This window comes from Geotrypetes seraphini, chromosome 6 (genome assembly GCF_902459505.1).
Source record: "Geotrypetes seraphini chromosome 6, aGeoSer1.1, whole genome shotgun sequence".
Taxonomy (NCBI): Eukaryota; Metazoa; Chordata; class Amphibia; order Gymnophiona; family Dermophiidae; genus Geotrypetes; species Geotrypetes seraphini.
In genome coordinates this window covers 45208398-45228918 of record NC_047089.1, presented here as the reverse complement: position 1 = coordinate 45228918, position 20521 = coordinate 45208398, and the positions used below count along the sequence as shown (strand labels likewise).

The 20521-nt window shown below is 48.7% G+C and overlaps 1 protein-coding gene across 2 annotated transcripts in view; it reads right to left on the bottom strand.

The window, feature by feature from the left end:
• Positions 1 to 20521, bottom strand: part of NUP58 (nucleoporin 58) — a 157448-nt gene that overhangs the window by 110267 nt on the left and 26660 nt on the right. For both annotated transcript variants that reach the window (XM_033948332.1, XM_033948331.1), the window contains exon 4: positions 6648 to 6782. In XM_033948332.1, the coding sequence (XP_033804223.1) occupies positions 6648 to 6782 (135 nt within the window). The remainder of the gene's footprint in view (positions 1 to 6647; positions 6783 to 20521) is intronic.

Below are 20521 nucleotides of genomic sequence, written 5' to 3'. Positions count from 1 at the left end.
CCGATATCTCCCATAAGCAGCAATGTATTGTACTTACTGGTGTTGTGCCTGAATCAACTAAACAGCAGCTGGAAAATGAAGATTTCTGCTTCAGACAAGCATCTAAAACAGTCCCTGTGCTTGTTTCCTCGGGTTGCCAGATACTGAAAGAGACTGAAGCTCCAGATCCCCCACAGCTCTACATGCACCATTGGGATGCAGCTGGCTTCTGATAAAGCCTTCAGGACTCACATAGCCTGCGCTCAAGGTCCAGTAATAACTAGGAGCGAGCCTTCCTACTAGCGGATCGGTCCCTGAGCTTTCCAAAAGCATTAGTGCAGGCCAGCTAGGTAGGTGCCCTGTAAAAGGGTTGCCCTCACAGCTACAGACTTCTGACAGGAAAGCTTGTATCTTCTCCCAGGTAGAACTCTCCCATGAGTCCCATAATAATAATAATAATAATTATATTCTTGTATACCGCCATACCCAAGGAGTTCTAGGCGGTTCACATCAATTAATTAAGATCCGAGTTGACACACGGATTTACAACATTTTGTCAGAGTTACAAACAACGACGAAGGTTAGGTTGGAAGGTAAGAGGGAGAGAGAATAACTGGTGGCAGTCATTCAAGGAGCGGCTCAGGGCCGGGCAGAAACACATAAAGCTTGCTCCTGTCTGGTACACCACTGGGCCACAAGAACTAGAGGCTGCCATTCTGGGAGGGGCTCAGCACGGGGCAGTAGCACAGAAAGCTCACTCCTACCTGATACACCACTGGACCACCAGAGTTTCAAAAAGGTATGCGGGGCAGGTGAAAAATTGACAGTCCAACGGTGATACGGCAGGCTCAGTGGAAGCCTGCAGGACATTGGGAGAGAGGTGGGACAGGGTGCAGAGCCTGTAATAGCAGGGAGGGAGGGAGGGGGCAGGACATAAGAATATTAACCCCCCCCCCCTTATATTCAAGTCAACCTTTTTTCCTCCTTTTTTGGGGAGGAAAAGGGTACCTCGTTTTATACTCGACCAACTTATATTCGTGTATATACAGTATGCAAGTGTGCTTGTGAGTCATTAATAACCCAGCGCACACAGCTGCACTGGCAAAAAAGTGGATTGCTCAGTCTGATTAAAAAGTTCCTTCAAATCAGGTCAGGCTGCTATATCACTGATGTCCTTTGACTAGATCTGTAAATATTGATAAAGGGAATATCTATACGAAACTTTTGACTTCTGTATAATGAAGAATACTTTATCATCATCATCATCATCATCTATATTAGAAGCAGTGTGATCTAGAGAATGACACGGTGGCGGTTTACCCGCGGCTACTGCGTTTAGCCGTGGGTAACCCGCCAAAAACGGGGAATGAAAATTAGCAGCCTCTGCGGGGACGGGGACAAGGCCATCACCGTCCCGTGGAGCGGTGAATGGTCTTGTCACCGCAGTGAGGCATAAAGGATCGTGCGGTCCCCGCAGCCCTCACCCGCCCACCCTCACGTCAGCTTGATCGTTTAACCAGCTTCCTCTCTCCACCTCACCTTAGTTTGCCGGCTTTCTTTTTCGGCGACAAGAACGCTTTCAAAAGAGCCGCGCACGCGGGCTGCTCAGTATTCAATCTTCTGCTATGACCCAACCGGAAACAGGAAGTTGCAGCAGAGCAGAAGATTGAACTTTGAGCAGCCGCGCGTGCGCGGCTCTTTGAAAGCGTGCCGGTCGCCGAAAAAGAAAACCGGCAAACTATGGAGAGCTGGAGAGCAGTAGCGTACCAAGGGGGGGCGGGAGGGGCGAAAAAGGTAATGGCGCCAGGCCTTGGAGCACCGAGGCAGACCGCTTCTCCCCCCTCCCAGCCGAACCCCCGCTGACTCTTCTATCTCTCCCCCCCCAAGTGAACCTTTCCGACCCTCCCAGCGAAAGCAGCAAACCTCCCTCCAGTAGCGTCGGCTTTCTCCTCCCTCTGCCGCATCACTGATGACGTCATCAGTGATGCGGCAGAGGGAGGAGAAAGCCGCGATGGAGGTTTGCTGCTCTCGCTGGGAGGGTCGGAAAGGTTCACGGAGGGGGGGGAGATAAGAGGGTCAGCGGGGGTTCGGCTGGGAGGGGGGAGAAGCGGTCTGCCTCGTGCTCCATTACCTTCTTCGGGCAGCAGCAGCGTTTACAATTCGCTGCTGTTGCCGGCTTCAGGCCTTGTTCTCTGCCGGGTCCTGCCTACTTCCTGTTTTCATGAAGACAGGACCCGACAGAGAGGAAGGCCTGAAGCGGGCAACAGCAGTGAATTGTGAATGCTGCTGCTGCCCGATGAAGTTCAGGACATCGGGGAGGAGCAGGGAGAAATCGGCTGCTGGCTTGGGGGTGAGGGTAGGGAAAGAATCGTGGAAGTGGAGAAATTGGCACGATGGTTTTGTGGGGGCTAGGGGGAGAAAGAAAGGAAGGAAAAAATAAAGAGGGGGGGCCAGGGGGAGAGAGAAAGAAAGGCAGAAAGAAAGAGGAGGTCCAGGGGGAGAGAGAAATAAAGAGGGGGGCCAGGGGGAGAGAGAAAGAAAGGCAGAAATAAAGAGGGGAGCCAGGGGGAGAGAGAAAGAAAGGCAGAAATAAAGAGGGGAGCCAGGGGGAGAGAGAAAGAAAGAGGGGGGGGGGGGCAGGAGAAGAAAGAAGAAGGACCAGAGACTCATGAAATCACCAGACAAAAAGGTAGGAAAAATTATTTTATTTTCAACTTAGTGATCAAAATGTGTCCGTTTTGAGAATTTATATCTGCTGTCTATATTTTGCACTATGGCCCCCTTTTACTAAAACGCAATAGCGGTTTTTAGCGCAGGGAGCCTATGAGCGTCGAGAGCAGCGTGGGGCATTCAGCGCAGCTCCATGCACTAAAAACCGCTATCGCAGTTTAGTAAAAAGGGAGGGGGAATATTTGTCTATTTTTGTATAGTTGTTACTGAGGTGACATTGCATAAAGTCATCTGCCTTGACCTCTTTGAAAACCCGCGGAATATAAATGATAATTAACATTTTCTCTGCGTACAGCGTGCTTTGTGTTTTTAAAATTTTATTGTTGGTAGATCATTTTGACTTGGCCACAAAGGTAAGGGGGAGGGAGGGAGGAGAGCTGCTGAAAGACATCTAGTAATCCTTGCAGGCTTGACTGTGCAGGGAATTATTTTTGTAAAATCATGTTTTGTTATGTGACTGGCATTATCTAGACTTTAATTTCTATGAATGAATAAAATGAAAATGATATAAAATTACTTGCTTGCGGGGACTGCGTGTTCCGGCTCACACAAGGAAGGAGGGGGTGAAAGGGAAAAAGTTTCTCTTCCTTGGAAATAGATTCTGAAGTGACCTCATCAAAGAAGACCAGCACCAAATGTACAAGAAATCCCTTAAACAATGTCAAAAGAGCCCAAAATAGAAAACTGCTACTACCTTGAGACTCCATTATTGAAGGAATCAACTTGAAATCACAGAAGAGACAGGAAAAGGTTAAATGCCTCAATGAATCCTCAGGTACAAAACACAAACCAAATTGTGAATGAAATCAGAGCAGACAGTAAGAATTATAAAATTGATGTCATTATCCATCTGGAAAAAAAGGCGTACTAGAAATAATGCCTCAGCAATACAATTATCAGAAGTTCTATTTGCTCATGGTAAGGGAGAAGAGAGACTGCTAGTGATGGTGGGGGGACTGATAGAAGATATGAAAGAAGGGTGGTAGAAAGGAACAGATGGTAAAGGAGGGAGGGAAGGGTGATGGTGGAAAGGAATAGAACAGACATTGAAAGAGGGTAGAGAGGAACAGACCCTGAAAGGAAATGTGGAAGGCAGTATGGGGAGAAGACGCTGGAAGGGAAGAAGACAGATGCCAGACTATGGGGGAGCGGAGGGAAGAAGATGGGTGCTAGACGGGGACGGTGACGGGGCGGTGAATGGGATGGCAGTGGCGGTGACGGGGCGGTGAAAGGGATGGCGGTGACAGTGATGGGGCGGTGAAGGGAACGGCAGTGACGGGGCAGTGCAGAGGATGGTGGGCCGGGGACGGTGCAGTGACGGGGACAGATTTTTTCCCCGTGTGATCTCATTCATCACTTCCATCATTATCTTCTTTATCATCACCATGCTAGCTATTTAGAGAGAAGGCTTTCACAAAGTTAAAATTACTTGTTGGTCTAACAATTTTTCATCCGATGACAAACTCTGAAAATATTTTTGAAAACTCTTCAATCTTAGGGCCAGACTAGCAGAATTCCTCTCTGAATACTATCAATCTAGTGAACAGTTGCCCCAATCAGTGGCGTAACAAGGGTAGGAGGTGCCCTCCTCTTTGCCCCCATGCTACACTCATGCCCATCCCTTTCCCCGTATCTCTTTAAATCTTCGTCAGTGCAAGCAGCTTCTCCATCCTGCTGCTCGTGCTGGCATTGGCTCTCTCTCCAATGTCACTTCTTGGCTTCTTAACCAGGAAGTGATTTCAGAGGGGAGCCATGCCGACACAAGCAGGAAGCCAGAGAAGCTGCTCATGCTGGCAAAGATTTTAAGAGGTATTGGGAGGGGGGATGTGCGAGCATGGCGGGAGGGGGGGCAGAGAGTTGCCAACGCCTCTACCAAGACGACACCTGGGGCAACCCACTCCCCCCTTTACTATGTCACTGGCTCCAATGTAAAAATTTTCCACTGAATCACCAGAAGCCTGATCTAAGTGGTTTACAAAGCTAAAATCTGTAGATAAGGAACTCCATAAAATTATAGAAAAGACCTAACCTGCCAAACACAAGAGCCATTCAAATATGCTTTCTCCAAGGTAAACAGATAGGAGAACAGTACACAAACATAGATTTTGAACAGTGTTTACAGATCAAAGGCATGCATAAAATAGTAGAATTTAAACAGTGCCTTGAATTTTTTTTATAATTCATTTCTCCCTGGATTTCTCAAGGTAAGATTTTCACAGGGCTGGAGGAAACAAAAAGAAAGCCCTTTCTCTAGTTGTACCCCAATGAGCCTGTTCACTAAGAAATACTACCAGCTTCAGGTTTATTATCTCCACTACAAAGTGACCTAACTTAATATTGGTCTGTTTAGCTGGAGACCAGTAATCAGTTGAACACACAGTGGCAACACCACTGTTCTCATAAGCTACATTCGCTGAACAGCAAAATTTAAGATGAAATGATCCATTGTTTGCATGATGTTTACAATAGCTAAAACTTCTTCCAGATTTTACTGTTTGATTTGGTTTACTGAGAAATCATCATTTACATCTTGCTTTGCTTTTAACTGTAAACATCAGATTTAACTAGGTAAAATAATGAAAATTGGTGAAATTTTTGCTTCAATAAAATTAACAAATGTTATACTGTACTTCTCTACAAGTAAAAAAAAAAACTAAACTAAAAAAAACCTTTACACTTAAGTATAATAACTAGTTATATTTTCTTAGCTACAACACAGCACTGCATATCCTTTATGACAAAAAGACCACCAAACCGCCCTCTGGACCGACCTCATCCTATTCTTAAATTTTTGAAGATGCAGTCTCAAGAATTCTACACATACTCCATGTTCTTTCCTCATTTGATTTCAACATGTTATCTTCTTCCAGTTTTATTTCTGTATTACTATACTTCTCCCTCCATATTTGCAGTGGATGCGGGCGGAACATAGCCACAAATAACTTTTTATATGTTATTCACAGTTTTTTGTTATAAAGTCAGCGTTTTTACTATTGAAACCGCAAATAAAACTTTTCAACAGTTATTCACAGTTTTTGGAAACAGCCACTATTATTCCAGTGATTCCCAGATATTTTAAGCCTTATGGCAGGCAAACAGCGATTCAAGGGCTTATAGCATGCAAGCAGCGATTCCCAAAGCTTTTAAGGCTTATAGCATGCAAGCAGCGATTCCCAGCGATTTTTAGGATAATAGCGATTTTCTCCATGCATGTTGGGAAGCAGCGTTTCTCTCTATGGATGCCAGGAAGCAACGTTTTTCTCTGTGCACACTGGGAAGCAGCGATTTTCAGGGTGAAAGATTTGAAGCAGCGATTTTGTGGAAGAAAGTATGGAAGCAGCGATTTTCAGAGTGAATGTTGGTAAGCGCTAAACTTTTTTTATCGGTACAGTAAAAGAAAAGGAACTTTACTCATGACATAATTTGGGGGGGGGGGGAGTCAGCATGTGAAAAATCGTGAATAAGCGAAATTGCAAGCGCTGAAACCGCGAATACAGAGGGAGAAGTGTACTTACTTTGTACAAGTACTTCTGCTCCTTTGCTTTGCATGGGTTTTTCTGCTTCCCCTTTTCACTACTGAACTACATCTTAACTATAGTATTTTTCAGTTATCAGGCAGATCAGCTCTGGGTTAAGAAAATAAACTTAGTAAATGCTGCTATATAGTAACAGTGTATCAGGTGGATTCAAATTCTACCCAACATTCTGTAGTTCAGGTTACAACTGCTATTACCCAGGTGGCTTTTTCCTATGAAGCAGACTTATTGTTAAAAAAATATACTGTACCTCAAATATATAATACTTTAGGAAATTATCTTGAAATTGCTTCCCTGAGACAGCCACATAGAATGAACAAAAAAAATGTTAATTAAAAAACCCCAACTTTGTAGCATATGATACACAAGACTAAAGAAAATAATTTAAATAAGTGCTCATACCTGTAGTTGGAGCAACTGCATTCTGGAATGGGGTGCTTCCTAAGCTAGTCAGAGGCCCTCCAAGGGAAAAAGCTATTGGTGCAGATGTTGTTGTGCTTGTTGTATTGCCCAAGTTTAATGTAAAGCCAGTGGACCCTGAAAAAGACACAGGTGAAAAAAGGAAGTAGGAGGAAACTAAGCTAGGATAACAGAATCACACACATACTGTATAATGTGCTTTATCTATATAACATTCTATATGCATACACACACTCGTGGATTTAGTGTACAGAAAGCAAAAAATTGTTAAACACACTAACGTGCATATTATATGCATGAAAATATGGTACATTTAAAATTGGACTTTTTTTTAAATAAAGGAAAATCTTCCTTCTACATGCTCCACAGTAGTATATTTCTCCCTCCGTATTCGCGGTTTATGTACTCGCGATTTCAATTATTCACAGTTTTTCCATGAGTGCAGAAATGGGAACTACTGTAAACTGAAAAACCAGGAAGCAAAGTCCTCGCTCCCATCCCCACGAACTGCACCTCCCAAGGCTGCCCTGAGAGAGGACGTGCCTTCCCACGCAGAGCGCTGTAACGTGCATGCCATGGCTCTCCGCCTGAGCGACTGGACTTGCAGCGGCTTTGAAGACAGGAGTGCGAGGCCGCGGCTGCTCTGTCAGGATTCCCAGGAGTGGGAGAGGAAATCCGTGGTAGGCTGCCTCCCATCTCCCACCCCCTCTGCGCTACCATCCGGTTCTAGAGGCCGCGTAGGGACAAGCCGAGGCCAGTATGTCCCCATTGTGGGGGAAGTTGCCGACATGCTCAAAGTGCGGGAGCTGGTGGATAAAGCGTGAGTATGGCTTCCTCTGACCAGGGAGGAGGTACCCCCTGCCCACCATCCCCCCTCTCTCTCAGCAGCTGAGAAGGACCCATCATGGCAGCGCCGGGCTCATTTTGAAGGAGGCCGCAGGCAGGGAAGGATGAAACACCATATGATAAGTTATTTGTGTTTTTTACATATTCGCGGTTCAGTCCAGCCCCAATCACCGCGAATACGGAGGGAAAAGTGTAGAATCTTTTTTGAAAATCAAATTCCATGTCAATCACTTAAGTTTTATAAATATAAACCAGCACCATTCAAATTCCAAGGGCATATTGGGACCTGGGACTGTTGTACTTGTGATACTTGATGGTGGTTTGCGGTATGCACCATGTAAACGATTGGTACAGGAGCACCTATTTTTCTTTTACTCTTCTGGAAATGCAATTAACGGGGGAGGGGGGAGGAGTACATTTTAGTCATTTTCTTCATTCTGCTGGAGAACAAATTACCACTATTTTGGGGGGGGGGGGGAAAAACCCTCATCCATTACTGCTGCTTATGTAGCCATCTGTGATAATCCCAGGCTTCCTCCTGAATGATAAAGCAATGTTACTTACCATAACAGTTGTTATCCAGGGACAGCAGGCAGCTATTCTCACTAGTGGGTGATGTCATCCGACAGAGCCCCAATACGGACGTCTCACAAGCATGTCTTGCTTGAAGAAACTTAGAAGTTTCGCCATGCGCCAGTGCCTTCCCGCCCGATGGACCAGGCATGTCTCCTCAGTTCAGGTAGCTAGCCGAGAAGCCAACCCAGGGGAGGTGGGTGGGACGTGAGAATAGCTGCCTGCTGTCCCTGGATAACAACTGTTACAGTAAGTAACATTGCTTTATCCCAGGACAAGCAGGCAGGTATTCTCACTAGTGGGTGACCTCCAAGCTAACCTCAATGGGATGGTGGGAGAGTTGGCAACTTAGGAGAATAAATTCTGTAATACTGTTTGGCCAAACTGTCCATCCCGTCTGGAGAAAGTATCCAGACAATGATGAGAGGTGAAGGTATGAACCAAGGACCAAGTGGCAGCCTTACAAATCTCCTCAATCGGTGTCGATCTGAGGAAGGCTACAGAGGCTGCCATCGCTCTGACCTTATGGGCTGTGACCTTACAGGGAAGGGGTAATCCAGCCTGGGCATAGCAGAAAGAGATACAAGCCGCCATCCAGTTGGAGATGGTGCGCTTCGATACAGGTCGTCCTAACTTGTTTGGATCAAAGGAGACGAAAAGTTGAGGAGCAGTTCTGTGTGGTTTGGTGCGATCCAGGTAGAAAGCCAAAGCACATTTACAGTCCAGAGTGTGAAGAGCTGATTCTCCATGATGAGAATGAGGCTTTGGAAAAAACACTGGAAGTACAATGGATTGGTTGAGATGAAATTCAGAGACCACTTTAGGCAGGAATTTCGGATGAGTGCGGAGGACCACCTTGTCATGATGGAATACTGTGAAAGGGGGATCCGCCACTAAGGCCTGAAGCTCACTGACCCTGCGAGCAGACGTGAGGGCCACCAGAAAAATCACTTTCCAGGTGAGATACTTAAGTGGAGCCTTGTTGAGAGGTTCAAACGGAGGCTTCATAAGTTGAGAAAGGACAACATTGAGATCCCAAACCACAGGAGGTTTGAGAGGAGGATTGACATGGAAAAGTCCTTTCATAAATCTGGAAACCACAGGATGAGCAGAGAGAGTTTTCCCTTGCAGAGGCTGATGGAAAGCCGCAATAGCACTCAGGTAGACTCGGATAGATGTAGATTTGAGACCAGCCTGAGACAGGTGTAGAAGATAGTCCAACATAGAGGATAGGGAGGCTCGCTGAGGCTCCTTGGAATTGGAAATACACCAGGAAGAAAATCTAGTCCACTTCTGGGAGTAGCATTGTCGAGTAGCAGGCTTCCTGAAAGCCTCCAAGACATCCCTTACCGCCTGGGAAAACTGGTGAGGGGTTACGTTGAGAGGAACCAAGCTGTGAGGTGGAGAGACTGCAGGTTGGGATGAAGTAGTGATCCTTGATGTTGAGTAAGTAGTGAAGGAAACACTGGAAGAAGGACCGGCTCCCTGCTGCTGAGTTGAAGGAGAAGGGAGAACAAAGGCTGCCTGGGCCACCGAGGAGCTATCAGAATCATGGTGGCCTGGTCGGATTTCAACTTGACCAGAGTCTTTTGAATGAGAGGAAAGGAAGGAAACACATACAGAAAGCGATTCCCCCAATCCAGCAGAAATGCATCTGCCTCGAGGCGATGAGGAGTGTAGATCCTGGAGCAAAACTGAGGCAGTTTGAAGTTGTGGGGAGCCGCAAAGAGGTCTATCTGAGGCGTCCCCCAATGTGCAAAGATCTGATGAAGGGGGTTGGAATGGAGAGTCCATTCGTGAGGCTGGAGGAGACGACTCTAGTGATCTGCCAAGACATTGTCCTTCCCCTGAATGTAGACAGCTTTTAGGAAGGCGTTGTGGCGAACTGCCCAATCCCAGACCCTGAGAGCTTCCTGGCAGAGGGAGGCCGATCCCGTGCCCCCCTGCTTGTTGACATAATACATGGCGACCTGGTTGTCTGTGCGAATAAGGACCACCATGTCGTGAAGCAGATGTTGAAAAGCTTGAAGAGCATAGAAGATGGCTCTGAGCTCCAGGAGATTGATTTGATGGAGTCGCTCCGCACCGGTCCAGAGACCCTGAGTGCACAGCCCATCCAGATGAGCCCCCCATGCATAGGTCGAGGAATCGGTTGTGAGAACCTTCTGGTGGGGAGGAGTGTGAAACAGCAAACCTCTGGATAGATTCGAAGAGGTCATCCACCAAAGTAGAGACTGCCGAAGAGCAGGAGTGACTATGATGTGTTGAGTCAACGGGTCCGACACCTGAGTCCACTGAGAAGCCAGGGTCCATTGCGGAATTCTGAGATGGAGCCTTGCGAAAGGTGTCACATGAACTGTAGAGGCCATGTGCCCCAGGAGGACCATCATGAGTCTCGCTGAGATAGACTGGCGAGAAGATACAGACTGGCAGAGATGAAGAAGAGCATCCATGCGCTGAGGAGGAAGGAATGCTCGAAGCTGAATGGTGTCCAGTACCGCCCTGATGAAGGGAAGGGACTGGGTAGGCTGCAGATGAGATTTGGGGAAGTTGATCTCGAAGCCCAAACTCTGCAGGAAGCAAATCGTGGCCAAGGTCGCCGAAACGACCTCTGGAGCTGACGGGGCCTTGATGAGCCAGTCGTCGAGGTAGGGAAACACCTGAAGACCCCCTGTTCTGGAGTGCAGCGGCCACCACCATCAGACACTTTGTGAAGACTCTGGGAGACGAGGACAGGCCGAATGGAAGCACTCGATACTGCAGATGCAGATGTCCCACCCGAAATCTGAGGAACTTGCGGGAGGCCGGATGAATGGGAATGTGAGTGTAGGCCTCCTTGAGATCCAGAGAGCATAACCAGTCGTTCCGCTCGAGGAGGGGGTAAAGAGAAGCAAGGGTCAGCATGCGAAACCTCTCCTTGACCAAGAACTTGTTGAGGACCCGAAGGTCCAGTATGGGTCGCAGGTCGCCTGTCTTCTTCGGGACGAGGAAGTACCGGGAGTAAAAACCTTGGTTGTGCTGGTCCACCGGGACCGGCTCGACGGCCCGAAGCCGAAACAAGGCCTGAGCTTCCTGAAGAAGAAGGGCGGTCTGCGTCAAGTTGGAAGGATACTCTCTTGGAGGGTGGTCCGGAGGGACCCGATGGAATTGAAGAGAGTATCCTTCTCTTACGATAGAAAGGACCCAGAGGTCGGTGGTAATAGCCTCCCATCGATGATGGAGGCGACCCCCGATGGGAAAAACAGAAGGATGCAGAACGAGGTCGGTTATGCTCCCTGGAAGAGAGTCAAAATGGCTGAGTAGCCTTCGGTGCAGCCGGCGGCTGAGGTTTCTGCTGAGCCTTCTGGGGAGGCTGTCTCTTCGCCGGTTGTCTCGCAGCAGGAGTTTGCCGTGGAGTGTAGCGCCACTGATAAATCAAAGGCGGTCTAGAAGGTCGAGACTGCTGAGGCTTGGGCTTAGGCCAAAGGATAGATTGAAAAGACTTTTCATGATCTGAAAGTTTCTTGGTAACAGTCTCGATAGACTCGTCGAACAGATCGGCGCCCGCACAAGGCACATTGGCAAGTCTGTCTTGGAGGTTCGGATCCATGTCAATTGTTCGAAGCCATGCCAATCGACGCATGGCCACGGAACAGGCGGCAACACGTGCCGAGAGCTCAAAGGCATCGTACGAGGACTGCATCAGCTGGAGACGTAGCTGGGAAAGGGAGGCTACCACTTCCTCGAACTCGAATCGAGCCTTGGAATCAATGTAGGGAGTAAACTTGCGGAGCACCGGCAAGAAGAACTCCAAATATGAAGAAAAAAAGAAATTATAATTGAGAACTCGAGAAGCCATCATAGAATTCTGGTAGATTCTCCTACCGAACTTATCCATCGTCCTTCCCTCTCGTCCCGGTGGTACAGAGGCATAGACTTGGGAGGGATGAGAACGCTTGAGAGAGGACTCGACCAGCAGGGATTGGTGAGAGAGTTGAGCGCCCTCAAACCCCTTGTGATAAACAATGCGGTATCTTGCATCCAATTTGCTCGGGACCGCAGGAATGGAGTACGGCGTCTCAAAACATCGCATAAATGTTTGATCCAGCAATTTATGGAGAGGAAGCCGAAGAGACTCCGCAGGAGGATTAGGCAAGTGCATGGTGTCGAGATACTCCTTAGAATACCGAGACCCAGTGTCCAGAGTCACATCCAAGTCATCAGCCATTTGCCGAAGGAAGGAAGAAAAAGACAACTGGTCTGCCAGTACCGGCTTCCGAGACGGACTGGATGAAGTGGAAGCCTCAGGATCCAGAGAGACTTGGGAGCGACAAGGAGAATAAGAGGTAGATGGTTCCTCGTACTCCGGCCCCTCCAGGGGGGATAAATCAGAGGAGGAGTACCCCAGACGCAGCAGCTTCTTCTGCGGCGAAACCTCAGAATGGCGCGAGGAGTGCCGAGATGAGTGCCTGGATCGATGCCCCTCCCAGTGCCTGGAGGGAGAGCGAGAATGGTGATATTTCGCATGGTCCCCCGAAGCTTCCAGCGAATGAATGGGACTGGAAGCGGTAGAGCAAAGGGGCGGGATGGAGGCCGCCTCACGCGATGCAGCCCAGGCCTGGTATGGAGTGCGGAAGAACTCTTCCTGCGATTTACTATGCCCAGGACTTCGATTATCAATCGGGGGAACAGCACCGTGTTGGCGCGGAGGCGTAATGGGCTTTAAAGGAGGCATGTAGCTAAAGGAAGCCCGCCTCGAGGGACCGGCCGCCCTTCGCCGCTCCTCCTCGTCAAGCAACAAGATCGATCGACGAGGAGGAGGGGGAGGGGCGGTCCGCCCCCTGGGATCGGGACCGGGAGGTCACCCTGGATGGAGGCGATTAACCGGGGCCCCATAGTCTGCATGAGCTCGACAAACTGAGCTTCCAGCAGGGACCGCAGCGAAGCCGATATGGAGGCATTCGCACCGAAAGGGGGTCCTCCAGCACGGTCTTCGCGCTCCTTCGTAGTCGAGTGCTTCTGCTTGGAAGCTTTCGGCACCTTAATGACCACAGGTGGAATAGTGGAAGGCGGTACCTGAGCCGAGGAGACGGGGACAGGCACCGGCGCCGAACTCGTGGCCGAAGCCGGAGTAAACGAAGCCGGCTTCAGAAGGCCCGGAGTAGCAGGAGTAGTCGCTGCTTTCGCATGGACAGGCGAAGCGGCCGATGAAGTCGAAGCCGAAGGTTCCTTAGCAGCTTCCATCTTGAACATCGACTCCCACAACAGACAGCGCCGCTTAAACGCTCGCGCTGTTAGAGTGGAACAAGGCCGGCACGATTTCGGGAAATGTTCTGGACCAAGAAACTGCAGGCAGCGTCGATGCGGGTCCGTCAGCGAAATCGTGCGCTGGCACTTGCTACACTTTTTAAAACCGGTGATTGGCCGGGACATAGGCCAAAAAAGCTCTGCCGCTAGATCGAAGGAGCTGGGCCTGAGCCATGTGGCCGACCCGGCCGACTCGCCGGAAGAAAAAAATTTTTATTTTTTTTTTTTAGAAAAGAAAGAACTTACACGAAAAGAGTAAAAGAAACCCAAAATCGCGGAATTTAGAAGGCAAAAAACGGGAATTCAGTCAGCGCAGAACTGAAGTAAAACTTCTCAGCTCCGCGGAAAGAAAAGAACTGAGGAGACACGCCCGGTCCATCGGGCGGGAAGGCACTGGCGCATGCGCGGTGCGGGCATCTCGAAACTTCTAAGTTTCTTCAAGCAAGACATGCTTGTGAGACGTCCGTATCGGGGCTCTGTCGGATGACATCACCCACTAGTGAGAATACCTGCCTGCTTGTCCTGGGATAATTTGCAGTTTTTCATTTATGGGAAAGAAAGTGGATTAAATATTTAGCACAGGTGGTTTATCTCCGAGCTTGCCATGGGAGGACTTGAACGAAGATGTTCAAGAGAAATAAGTGCTGCCCATATGCTGGGTTCACAACTAAAGGTACCTTTAGGATGGGCTGTAGCTCACTGGTTGAGCTGCTGCCTCTGCACCCAAAGGATGCGAGATCAAATCCCGGTGCTGCTCCTTGTGACCATGAGCAAGTCACTTAATCCTCTGGTGCCCACTGCTTTGAATGTCAGCTTTGAAATGTCAAAGCAACAAAGAGGCAATATACAAGTCCCCATTCCCTTTCCCCTTTATCTTATCATCTTAGGGATACTACAACTAAACTTTGAATGCTATGAGGTAGCTTGGAGTACATATCTGTCTATCCAACTATCAGTGACCACCTTTAAAACTTAAACAGTCTGGTTGTACTCCTGTTTTGTATTGTGTATTTGCTGATTGTGCATCAATAAAACATGATTTACACTAAAACTTAAACAGTCAATGTTGGGAAAAAGTTACAATAAAAGTTACAATAAAATTACAATAAAAGTTCTCATTACACTTTTTTCATCTCCCCATGGCAAGCACATAGAGCAAGGATGACATCAAACAGTGCGGAGCATCTTTGGCACACGTATCAGCTTTTTGGCAACACTTATTGTCATACATATTATTGCTATGGATTTGTGGTGTCAAGTAAAATCCCTTAATGTTATTTGATCATTACTCTCTTCAAGATCCTGTTCCACATGGATTTGCAAATTTTTTGAAGTGTTCTATGCTGATGTGAAAAAAAGGTCATTTTATTGAACTATAACTTCCACATGGCCCACTTTACAACAGTAGTGTATTGAAATGCTCACCCTTGAAATCTTCCAGAAACTCTACCACAATTGTCACTCAGTTTACTATTGTTCTGATGTCGGAGAAGAGGGGTGGAATATCCATTGGTATGACATGAGGAAATTGTTGAGTATGATATGTATTAATATTCTGTTGTTAAAAATGATTTAAAGAAATATACACCAGTAACAGAAAAGGGGATAGGACTTCATATACTGCTTTTTCTGTGTGTGGTTACAATCAAAGACATTTACATACTTAATTTGTACCTGGGGCAATGAATTGTTAAGTGACTTGCCCAGAGACATAAAGAGCTGCAATGGGAATCAAACTCATAAAATACCATGCATATTCATTGGTGAAATTCTGAAAAACCGATTGGATTCCGGCCCTCGAGGACCAGAATTGCCCATGTCTGGTTTAGAATGTCTCCCCTATTGCACTGGAAAGACTTTTTATAGGATTTCAAATCCTGATTTACATTTACCACCACCACCCTCCCTTTTACAAAACCATAGCATGGTTTTTAGCACCAGTCGTAACAGTAACAGCTCCGATGCTCATAAGAATTCTATGAGCATCGCAACTGTTGCCGCCGGTGCTAAAAATTGCGCAACAGTTTTGTAAAAAGGGGATTAATGTTTTATGGTCTTAATAAATTGACGTTTTTACACACAAGAGCACATTATCTCAAGGTTGATGTTTACAGACCCTTCCCCAGTTTTTCTTTTTTTCTGTTATCTGTGGGGTTGTTTTCCTTGTTTTTGTTCTGTGTCAAATATCAAGCCCTCCATAGTTTTAAATTTTTATTAAAATTGACAATATCATCTGCATTAAGTGAATGCATAGGCAACCAGAAAGCACAGTTACTTACCGTAACAGGTGTTATCCAGGGACAGCAGGTAGATATTCTTAACGTATGGGTGACGTCACCGACGGAGCCCCGGTACGGACACTTTTAACTAGAAAGTTCTAGTTGACCGCACCGCGCATGCGCAGGTGCCTTCCCGCTCGACGGAGGAGAGCGTGGTCCCCAGTTAAGATAAGCCAGCTAAGAAGCCAACCAAGGGAGGAGGGCGGGTCCTAAGAATATCTGCCTGCTGTCCCTGGATAACACCTGTTACGGTAAGTAACTGTGCTTTATCCCAGGACAAGCAGGCAGCATATTCTTAACGTATGGGTGACCTCCAAGCTAACAGAGGGGGAGGAGGGAAGGTTGGCCATTAGGAAAATAAATTTTGTAACACAGATCGGCCGAAGAGTCCATCCCGTCTGGAGAAGGCATCCAGACAGTAGTGAGTAGTGAACGTGTGAACTGAGGACCAAGTGGCAGCCTTGCAGATTTCGATGGGCGTGGAACGGAGGAAAGCCACAGAAACAGCCATAGTTCTGACCCTGTGGGCCGTGACAGCACCTTCCAGTGAGAGACTGGCCCGAGCATAACAGAAGGCAATGTAGGCAGCAAGCCAGTTGGAAAGCGTCCGTTTAGAGACAGGACGACCTAAACGGTTAGGTCGAAAGATAGAAAGAGCTGAGGGGATGAGCGGTGAGCCCTGGTGCGATCAAGATAGTAAGCAAGGGCACGCTTACAGTCCAGCGTATGCAGCGCCTGTTCCCCAGGATGAGAGTGGGGTTTTGGAAAAAAGACAGGCAAAACAATGGACTGGTTGAGGTGAAAATCCGAGACCACCTTGGGAAGGAACTTAGGATGGGTGCGCAGAACCACCTTGTCATGGTAAAAAACAGTGAAAGGTGGGTCGGCAACCAATGCATGCAGTTCACTAACCCTCCTGGCAGAGGTGATGGCAATGAGGAAAAGCACCTTCCATGTAAGAAATTTGAGCGGAGTTGTGGCAAGAGGCTCAAACGGGGGTTTCATGAGGGCTGATAAAACCACATTCAGGTCCCAGACGATTGAAGGAGGCTTCAGAGGCGGTTTGACGTTGAAAAGGCCTCTCATGAACCGGGAAACCAGGGGTTGAGCCGTGAGAGGTTTTCCGAGGATAGGCTCATGGAACGCAGTGATGGCACTGAGGTGGACTCTGATTGAGGTAGACTTGAGGCCAGCGTCGGAAAGAGAGAGCAAATAGTCCAGTACAGTTTCCACCGCCAAGGAGGTGGGATCGTGGTGACGTAGGAGACACCAAGAGGAGAACCTGGTCCACTTCTGATGGTAACATTGGAGGGTGGCCGGTTTCCTGGAGGCGTCCAAAATGCGATGGACAGGTTGAGACAGATTCTCTGGAGAGGTCAGCCCGAGAGAAACCAAGCTGTCAGGTGGAGCGAGGACAGGTTGGGATGTAGTAGAGACTGATGCTGCTGCGTAAGTAGAGTAGGAAACACAGGAAGAGGAATGGGCTCCCTGGAGCTGAGCTGAAGCAGGAGGGAGAACCAGTGTTGGCGAGGCCACCGAGGGGTGATGAGAATCATGGTGGCTCTGTCCCTGCGGAGTTTGAATAGCATCCGCAACATCAGAGGCAGTGGAGGAAAGGCATAGAGGAACCGATCCGACCAGTCGAGCAGGAATGCATCCGGGGTCAGACGATGAGGAGAGTAGAGTCTGGAGCAGAACTGGGGCAGCTGATGGTTGTGAGGAGCTGTAAAGAGGTCCACCTGAGGAGTGCCCCACTGAGCAAAGATGGAGCGGAGTGTGGGAGATCCAGAGTCCACTCGTGAGGTTGAAGGATGCGGCTGAGATTGTTGGCCAGGGAATTCTGTTCGCCCTGGATATAGACAGCCTTGAGGAAGAGACTGTGGGCCATGGCCCAGGTCCAGATGCGGATGGCCTCCTGACAGAGGAGGGGAGATCCGGTGCCGCCTTGCTTTTTTATGTAGTACATGGCGACTTGGTTGTCCGTGCACAGGAGAAGAACCTGAGGGTAGAGAAGGTGCTGGAAGGCCTTGAGAGCATAGAACATGGCTCTGAGTTCCAGGAAATTAATGTGATGTAGACGCTCCTGAGGGGTCCAGAGACCCTGGGTGCGAAGATCTCCCAGGTGTGCTCCCCACGCATAGGGGGAGGCATCCGTGGTGATGATCATGGAATGAGGGGGCAGATGAAAGAGTAGACCCCTGGAAATATTTGAGGAGTTCAACCACCATTGAAGAGATTGCTGAAGAGACGATGTCACAGAGATGGGATGAGAAAGAGGATCCGTGATCTGTGACCATTGGTTGGCCAGAGTCCATTGAGGTGTCCTGAGGTGGAGGCGTGCCAGAGGAAGCACATGGACCGTCGAGGCCATGTGGCCCAGGAGGACCATCATTAGCCGAGCAAGAATAGAGCGACAAAGGAGCACCTGATGGCAGAGTTGGAGCAGGGTCCGTTGGCGGTCTGAGGGGAGAAATGCCCGCATCAGAGTGGTGGCGAGGACGGCTCCAATGAACTGAAGTCGCTGTGTGGGAAGCAGATGCGACTTGGGGTAGTTGATCTCGAACCCCAGGAGATGGAGGAAAGAGATGGTGTGTTGAGTGGCTTGTAGCACAAGTGGAGATGTAGGAGCTTTCACCAACCAATCATCCAAGTATGGGAACACCTGGAGGTTGTAAGACCTGAGGAAGGCCGCCACCACAATAAGGCACTTGGTAATCACCCTGGGCGATGATGCGAGGCCAAAGGGTAGCACTTTGTACTGATAGTGGCGATGCTGAATCTGAAATCGGAGGTAGCGACGTGAAGTCAGATGGATTGGAATGTGAGTGTAGGCCTCTTTGAGGTCTAGGGAACATAGCCAGTCGTGTTGAGAGAGAAGAGGGTAAAGCGTGGCAAGGGAGAGCATTCTGAACTTTTCCTTGACCAAACACTTGTTGAGGTCCCTGAGATCGAGGATGGGATGTAGGTCTCCTGTCTTCTTGGGTACCAGGAAGTAGCGGGAGTAGAATCCCTGACCCCTTTGGTCTTGGGGGACTTCTTCGATGGCATTGAGAAGAAGGAGGGATTGGACCTCCTTGAGGAGGAGGAGGGTTTGAGAGGAGTGAGAAGCAGACTCTACGGGAGGATTATCTGGTGGAAGAGTCTGAAAGTTGAGAGAGTAGCCGTGGCGAATGATGGTGAGGACCCACTGGTCTGATGTGATGACCTCCCAACAGCTGAGAAAAAGTTGTAGGCGTCCTCCGATAGGTTGAGGAAGAGGTAACGCTGGTGAGAGACTGGCTATGCCCTGGAGAAAGGAGTCAAAAGGGCTGAGCAGGTTTTGACTGAGGAAGAGGCTTGGTAGGTTGATGAGATTGGGAGCGAGCCTGAGATTGCTGTTGCTGATGAGGTCGGTGAGGTTGTTGCGGAGGCGGGTGAAGAGGTCTGGCTGAGAATCTGCGTTGGTAGGAAGACTGCTGTCTATAGGGGCGAGCAGGTGGAGTCTTCTTCTTCGGTTTGATGAGAGTATCCCACCTGGTCTCGTGAGCCGAGAGTTTCTGGGTGGTGGAGTCTAGGGACTCTCCGAAAAGTTCATCACCAAGACAAGGTGCGTTAGCTAGGCGGTCTTGGTGGTTAACGTCGAGGTCGGAAACTCTCAGCCAGGCCAGACGTCTCATGGCGACCGCCATGGCAGATGCTCGAGAGGTGAGTTCGAAAGAATCATAAATGAAGCGCACCATGAATTTGCGGAGTTGGAGCAGACTGGAAATGTGTTGTTGGAAAAGAGGGACCTTACATTCAGGAAGATACTTTTGTAATGAAGAGAGTTGTTGAACCAGATGCTTCATGTAGAAGGAGAAGTGAAAGGTGTAATTATTAGCTCTGTTTGCAAGCATTGCATTTTGATAAAGGCGCTTGCCAAATTTATCCATCGTTTTGCCCTCTCTGCCAGGAGGGGTAGAAGCATAAACACTGGATCCCTGGGTTTTCTTCAAGGTGGACTCGACAAGAAGAGATTCATGGGGCAGTTGGGGTTTGTCAAACCCCGGGATAGGGATGACCCTGTAGAGACTATCCAGTTTTCTAGGGGCCCCCGGTACCGAGAGAGGGTTCTCCCAATTCTTGTAGAAAGTTTCCCGTAAGATGTCATGGACAGGTAACTTTAGAAATTCTTTGGGGGGTTGCTCGAAGTCTAGGGCATCTAAGAAAGCCTGTGACTTCTTAGAGTCAGATTCTAACGGGATAGAGAGAGCTGCTGACATTTCTCGAAGAAATTTGGTGAACGAGGATTGTTCAGGCTTGGAACTGGTATCGATTGTGGAGGATTCCTCGTCGGATGAAGAAGCCTCATCATCGGTATTGGGTTGGGATTCTTCCCAGAGGTCCGGGTCCCTGACGTCGGTGTGTATAGGACGGGACGGTGGTGTGGATGGTTCTGCGTGGCGAGTCTTAGAGAGAGATTTGCCAGAACGCATGGAGATGGTACCGGGGGAAGAAGAGCGGTGCCGGTCTCGGTCTCGGGGGGCTTGGTGTCGGTCCCGATGTCGGAGAGGATCGGCATCAGAGTGTAGTTGCACGAGAGGATTAATTGGTTCCGCCGAGAGCACCAGCATAGACGTGTTTAATGGTACCGATGGAGTCGACTCCGGTGGTATGGTGCGAGGCTCGGGCCGGTCCGGTACCGGAAGGAGCGGGGCCAATATTGTTGGCAACAGGTGTTGTAGTTGTTGCTGTAGTTGCTCCTGTAATTGAGTTTGGAGTATGGCCGCTATGCGGTCGTCCAGAGGAGGCACCGGTACCGCTTTTTTCTTTTTCGGTACCATAGGTGCTGCTCTACGCCCCGGCGATGAGGAGGCCGATGACGAGGCACTCACCGAAATCGGGGCGGAGCGT